This window comes from Arachis ipaensis, chromosome B03 (genome assembly GCF_000816755.2).
Source record: "Arachis ipaensis cultivar K30076 chromosome B03, Araip1.1, whole genome shotgun sequence".
Taxonomy (NCBI): Eukaryota; Viridiplantae; Streptophyta; class Magnoliopsida; order Fabales; family Fabaceae; genus Arachis; species Arachis ipaensis.
Window position 1 is genome coordinate 12,778,999 of NC_029787.2, and position 7,271 is coordinate 12,786,269.

The following is a 7,271-nucleotide window of genomic DNA, read 5'->3' on the forward strand; positions in this document are numbered from 1 at the left end:
ATTCAAACGTTATTAAACCATCGAATTCTTTACCATAACTTATATAAAGTATGTATTTCAATCTCTTAATTTAAGAATAATTAATTCTTTATTTTATTATTTTATCAACTTTTTATTTGAGAAGACCTTGATCCAGTAGTTTAAACATCACTATGTTAGTTCATCGTTGTGGGTCATGATTGTAATTTCAATGATGAATTTCGCTTTTATGAGGAGGACGCTTTTGGTGTTAACTTTTTAGAGTTTACACCAAGTAAAAAAAGGCCCACAAGAGAGCACGCTCAGTCGCTCAGTTCCTTCTCCAAAGTCCAAGCCACCACCACCACCCACCCCATATCTCAGAGAGGGAGAGAGAAAAAGAAGGAGGAGGTTGTCACTTGCAAGCATAAACATGTTCAGGGACGTATCGAGCTGCAATACGTACAATTACGGTGATGCCCTCTACTGGGACGCACGCTACGTCCAAGAAGGTGGCTCCTTTGACTGGTATCAACGCTACTCTGCTCTCAGACCCTTCGTCCGTACTTACATCCCTCCTCCCAATTCCACCGTCCTCATGGTTGGTTGCGGCAATGCTGGTCCGTCCTCATTCCTCTCCTTTTCTCTTCTATTCTATTTCCCCCAATTCATTCTTAGGGCTTTTCTAATCTCCAACACTCTCATTCATTAGATTCATTTGCGACATTTGCTATCATTACTACTACGTGTTAAATTCTATATATTTTGTGTCTGTTGATAAATTATTTGATATACGTTGAGAAATTTAGATGGAGAAAACTGGTGTAATGTGTTTTGCAGTGATGTCAGAGGATATGGTCAAGGATGGTTATGAGAGCATCACTAATATTGATATCTCATCGGTTGCCATTCACATGATGAGAACAAAATATGATCACATCCCTCAGCTCAAATGTACTATCTTTATCTTATCAATCAAGCAATCAGTCGCATTATTTTCATTTTCTTAACTGAATACAAGAGCTGTGAAACTCTGTTTCTAAGTTTCCTTCATGAATAGACTTGCAGATGGATGTTAGGGATATGAGCTTCTTTCTGGATGAATCTTTTGATGGTGTCATTGATAAAGGTATCACTTGCAAACCTTGTCAAAATTAACGGAATTTTGGATTATATATATTGGGTGCATCTGTCTCAACCTTTTTTTGGGCTAAAAATAACCTTTTATATGTTGGAAAATATAAAAATGATCATAACTTCAACAAATTATGTTTCCTGTAGAGTAGCTTTTATGAAAATTAGATTGCAGTTGGTTTGCATTTTCATTTTCTGTTTTTATTTTTAGTGTGTTCTGTTTTCAAAATTTTGGGAAGGAAAAGAAGAAACAGTGAAAATAATAAAACAATGTTTTCTGTAGTTTTCACCTCTTGTTCTCTCTTTTCTTCGCAAAATTCTGAAAATAGAAAGCATTAAAAATGAAAACAGAAAATGAAAATGCAAACCAAACACATCCTTAGTTTTCAGTTTTTTCAACAGTATAAAAAATCAACTTGTAAATCACTTCTTTTTAAATATTAGAAACTAATGCACTCTTACTTTGTTATCCATCTACTAATTATACTTTTGTCTTGGTATTCCATCTGCACTTGTAATCCGTTGGTTCTTGGTCTAGGAACTCTTGATTCATTGATGGTATGGTGCTTACCCAGTTCTGCTTATAATATTCTTTATCTACATGCTTTGATCCTCACATTTGCTTTTATGTACTCTAGTGTGGTAGTGATGCTCCAATTAGTGCTGCCCAGATGCTTGCAGAAGTGTGTAGGTTGTAGACTGTAGTGAGAACAAATTTTTTCCTGATATTTGTGCTGCAGTATTTAATTTCATGGGCATGCTTCATTTTGTGATTCTCACTAGTAATGGCTATTTTGTTCTTTGCAGGGTTCTAAAACCTGGAGGGACTTATATGTTGGTAATTTTATTTACACAGACAGGACTTTGTTTTTTATTAGTGTCATGTCAATTATTCTAGGAATTTAGAGGATCTAATTAATAGCTGAATTGCCATTTCAGATAACATATGGTGATCCAACAGTAAGGATGCCTCATATAAACAGACCTGTATACAATTGGAAAATTTCATTGTACAATATCCGTAAGATTTCATCCGATTTCACCTATTATCTTTTTTCTTTACTCTTAAATATGGATAACATTAAAACCTACTAGCCTGCCACTTTCCTCTTCAAGTATGTTTGGTCTTGCTAAGTTGCTATTGCATCATGTATCTTAAAGTGTAGACTAAGAGTATCTTTTGTTTCTATCCTTATCTGGAGAATATATCAAGATGGTTGAAAATTAACTGCTTTTTTTGCAAGATAGAATATCTCAATATTTGGTAATAATGTTTCTTTCTTGACATCTCCAAAACATGGAATCCACTATCCAGCACTATTTTTCCTTCTCTTTTATCACTATTATATAATGATTATTTACTGCCTCCTGTTTTGTACTATGTGTCAGAGTCAATATTATGCTTTTGTTGCTGGTGTGTTAACTGTATAATCCATATAAGACCATTTAGTGGCTAAATGTATAGAATATGGAAGAAAAATTGATAACTGATAAGTTTTAGGCAATGTTTTACCGAAGTGATAATAGAATTTGGAAATTAGATGAAATTTTAGGGGTATTCAAGAGATATATAGTACATTTGTATATCAATTTTTTGCGCTTAAAACAATTAGGATGGTTCTTCTGTGAAATGTTCTGTCGTTGATGAATTATATATGAAGCATATTTACATAAGAATTCTTATTGCCAAATGCCTATAGACAATAGTTGTGGAGATTTGGTTTAGTGCTCTTTTTATGCACACATTTTCTATATCCCTGCAGCCAGACCAGGATTTCAAAAGCCTGAGAGTACTAGTTCATCAAGAAAATCATATTTAGATCCCATCCCTCTGACCGAAAAGGGCTTACTTCCTCCAGATTTCATTCTGGAAGACCCAGATTCTCACTATATATATGTTTGTAGAAAGAACAACAACACAGAGATGGACAATATACCACCATATCGACTAACAGCTAATATTTTATAGCCCGGAGTTTCCACTGAAGCACTGTCGAAGGTAGTATTTATCATCTTCACAAGCTTTGATGTGGATCATAGTCACTTAAATATGGTTGCTCTTGTCATTTGTACCATTTGAATTAGTTACCACCATCATTGGTGGATGTTGTAATAGTATTTTATTCTCATAAATTAGAGTAGCAGTGTTTAGCTTGTAGTGATGATTGATATAAATTAAAATATCTGAAGAAACGAGACAAAAATGACTGATATTTTTTCCCTCTGTTATTTTTTCACGTGTTGTATCTGTTGTAATTGTGACATGTAAACGCTGTTTTCTTTTCCCTAAGCTTGATTACTATTATAATTATGCTTGTACCAGAACCATTATTCTTGCCCATTTCCTTTAAAGAAGATGTTGCTAATGCATCCATTAAATGTGGCAATCCATTACCATATTTCAAACAGGGTTGGCACCCTGTTGATCAACATGGCTTAAGCTAATTCTCTTTGCTTTTGTTGAAGGTTGCTCTGATAGCAACATCAGAAACTTCCTTGCTTTATGTTTGGGTTTTGAGAGACTGAGGATTGTACCAAGGCGCCTTGGTGCTTTTGGAATGAAAGGGCAAATTTTGTTGGTGTTGCATCATCATACATGCATGGAGTAAGGCTCAAGGTGTGTTGGTTTTTCTATACTAATAACCAGATTTCATTATGGAAGGGAAGAGAAGGATTTGAAGTATTAAGTGAAGTCCCTTTTACTTTTGAACCCGTTTCCATTCATTTTATCTCCCTCAAAAACTCTAAATGTGCTAGCAGAGTAACTGGATTTGGCTCTTTAGTAACAGACACAGTAATGCTTGAAACTTGAGCACAAGAGAGAAACTCTAGTGGTAGTTCTACCGAAACAAACATCTCACACGTCTCACATCATACATCATAGGCCATAAACATTGCTTGTTCAACCATTTATTGTTATCAGCTTGGGAAAAGTCATAAACACCCTGGAAATTTTCATTACTTTGTGTTGTCAGTGACGTGGAAGTAATGAGTTAGAGGCCCTTGGACGCACCTATATCTCTTAACGAGGACATTTATTAAGGCATCAAATGGAAATTGATGAACCGGTAGCCACTTGCTTCTGTCATATTCATATAGTTGGAGTGTACCAATTCATTTCGGAACTTCTATCAAATCATATGATTGAAATTTGGTGGGAACTAGTTTTCCTTTTTTTTTTTCTTTTCCTCTCTTCATTACTTAAGTGAAGAGTTTATTTATTTGTTGAATTAGTGTATTTAAAGCAGGCACTTGGAAAAGGTTAGTCACTGTTGGAAAAGTATAATGGGGAACCCCATTTACCCCTTTCCAAAGATGGAAGAAATTTCAACCCATCAATAAGCTCACTTCCAAGTTTCATCATTGGCCATTTGACTTTTGAAGTCCTTGCCGTCCTTGTTATTACTATAACTGGATCAAGAGAGATTTTATTCTTTTTCACAGAAGAAAACATTTTACTTATCCTCCATAGTCTATATAAAGTTTGTCTTGATGTTAGGTCTTTGAAAAATCAAACATAAGTAAATTGGTTCCTTAAATATTCAATGTCTTGATTTTGTCCTGGAAAATATTAATGCAAGTCAAGTTGGTTCTTTTGTTAATTCTTTTTCTGATATGTCATTGATTATTGCTGATGTGTGAAGTAAAATCTGTCACATGTCAATTTTTTAAATACGTTACATGACATTAGTAGAAAGTTAACAAAAAGATCAACTTAAATTAAAGTGACATTTTTTAAAAGCAAAATTGGAGTATTAAATCTTTGAGAAACCAAATTAATTCATTAGTAACCTTTTAAGAACTAATTTAAACATGAACTGGTACAAATGTCTGTTGAAGACATAAATATATGGACCAAAAGGATGAGTATTAAATTGAAAAAAAACAATGGATGGGCCATTATGCAGAATGTTTAAAGCAAAATTATGGAAGGGGCCCACTATCATATTCGAGCCCCTTGTTTCTCACGGTTAAGTGCTATCTGAGTTCTGACACAAACTTGAACCCTCCTTGTCTCAGCTAGTCAGCTAGACAAAGTCACTAGTCTTCCTGGTTCCTCAAAATACACACATCACATCAACATGCAAAAAGGTTTTTGACATTAATTAGGTAGTGTTAAGAGAGAAAATAGAAATTGAAAAACAGAAATTAAAAAATAAAGATTGAATTAAGTTTTTATATTATGTTTGATATAAAGTGTATAGACTTGAGATATATTTCAGTATTTTGTTTGATTTAAGATAAAAATAAAAATTTAAATAAATAAAATTATTAAAATATTCTCGTTAAATAAAAAAATTAAAAGAAAATTCTATTCAGCTCTAACCACCTCTCTCTCTCTCCGGCAATATCCAGCGACGGCCGTTGTGTTCGAGTTACGGCGGTGTCGTGTTCGCCGAAGGTCTTCGTCATATGTTTGAGTTCCAGCCCGGCGACGACATCGTACCTGTCGAGTGTCGTCGTGTTCGAGTTCCAATACCGTGCTGTGCCGTGCCACTTCTTTTCGGGTTGTTTCGTCGTATTCGGGTCTGCCATGCCGCTTCTGTTTCCTACTGTGTTCGCCATGCTGCTTTTATTCTTCTCGTTTCTATTCTGATTTTAAAATTCTCGTGTTATGATTATTGTATCTAATTTTGATATATGTTTATGAGATTCTTGTGGTTTTTGGTATTATTGTTGTTGGTGCTGGTGGAATTTGGTATGTTGTTATGGGATTGGTCTTGTTGTGGTTGAATCTGAATTTTGTAGCACTGTTGTCGTTGCTGGCAGAGTATGGTGATGGAGTGAGAGGTGGGGTGGGATTGGAGGTGAAGGATAGATTTGGAATATAAAATTTTGAACGAGGGTATTTTAGGAATAAAATGTTATTAAAATTTTAGTTTTCGTCTTCAGAAATTTTAGTTTCCTGTGTTTTTATCTTTTGAAAATACTGAAGAGATTGAAATTTTATGTCACAAAAATAAAATTTTAGTTTCAGTCGTCTCCGACTACCAAATACAATACTAAGTCAGTAAATTTCAATCTCAAAAATGCTAGTATGCTATGTAAATACAAAATATCATTAATAATATATATTATTTTTTATATCTTTTTATAAAATAATTTGCTACTAAAATAGTAAAATTATATCAGTAGAATAATTAAAATTTTTACAATAATATATATAATCAAATTTTGTTGAAAAACACTGAAAAATTACCAAATAGATTCACATTCATTAAATGAATTATCCTTAAAGAGTATATTTATGTGATGTATATAGGGATAAATTATTATTTTGTATATTTGAGAGTGTAAATAAACTTAGTCCATGATCCCATTTTGAGAGTGCTAAAATAAAATATTTGATGTCTCACTAGATAGTCACTACTTCAGTGTGAGGTTTTTCTCACACCTTGTCCAATGTCCATCCAAGGCTCCTTGACGTGTAACTATCTAAATGAAATAATCATCGTATGTTCCTTTTAGGGTTCTACAATAAGGAACAAAAGATATTGTTCCATGAGAACCCAAATAGCCCAAGTGCCAAAACCATCCAAGACAACACACCCTCTATCTACACCAGCTATTTTTGTTAGAGATAATTTAATTTAGTGTAAAGTATTAAATAGATACTCTATATTTGGGCGTAATTTTATTTTGGTCTTTAAAATTTAAAGTGTCTTATTTAAATCCAAAAAAGTTTTATTTAACTTCAATATAGTCTTACCGTAAGGTTAAAGTTAAATAATTAACAGAATATTCTACACGACAGCAATACAAGAACAAGATTAATAATCTGAAGAACAAGTACAAGCTCCAAAGTTATAAAATCAACCATGAATATATCAATAAATTTATTTATCATTCTCCTTAGTTCTATAGAAAATATTTCATTTAAATTATAAAAAAATAATAAATAAATATATTGATACATCCACAGTTGATTTTGTGCCTCTGGAGCTTGTACTTGTTCTCCAAATTATCGACCTTATCCTTGTACTACTATCATGTAGGACATTCCGTTAATTATTTAACTTTGACATCACGGTGGGACTACATTAAAACTAAATAATTTTTTTTTAAATTCAAATAAGACATTTTAAACTTCAAGGCTCAAAACATAATTATGCCCAAACACAGAAGACCAATTTAATACTTTACCTTTTAATTTAATTTTAAATTATATTTATAATTGA

General features: G+C 33.0%; 1 protein-coding gene across 2 annotated transcripts in view; it reads left to right on the forward strand.

Annotated features, from left to right (window-relative positions):
- Nucleotides 1-3,418, forward strand: part of LOC107629670 (methyltransferase-like protein 13) — a 26,889-nt gene extending 23,471 nt beyond the window's left edge. Inside the window, exons 2-9 of one of the 2 annotated variants that reach the window (XM_021118178.1) lie at nucleotides 351-578; nucleotides 799-912; nucleotides 1,019-1,087; nucleotides 1,631-1,650; nucleotides 1,731-1,783; nucleotides 1,900-1,930; nucleotides 2,032-2,113; nucleotides 2,856-3,418. In XM_021118178.1, coding sequence (XP_020973837.1) covers nucleotides 351-578; nucleotides 799-912; nucleotides 1,019-1,087; nucleotides 1,631-1,650; nucleotides 1,731-1,783; nucleotides 1,900-1,930; nucleotides 2,032-2,113; nucleotides 2,856-3,061 — 803 coding nt within the window. In that variant the 3' untranslated portion in view covers nucleotides 3,062-3,418. Of the gene's footprint in view, nucleotides 1-234; nucleotides 579-798; nucleotides 913-1,018; nucleotides 1,088-1,630; nucleotides 1,651-1,730; nucleotides 1,784-1,899; nucleotides 1,931-2,031; nucleotides 2,114-2,855 lie in introns of those variants that run through there. The other variant, XM_016332509.2, reaches the window with a different exon arrangement.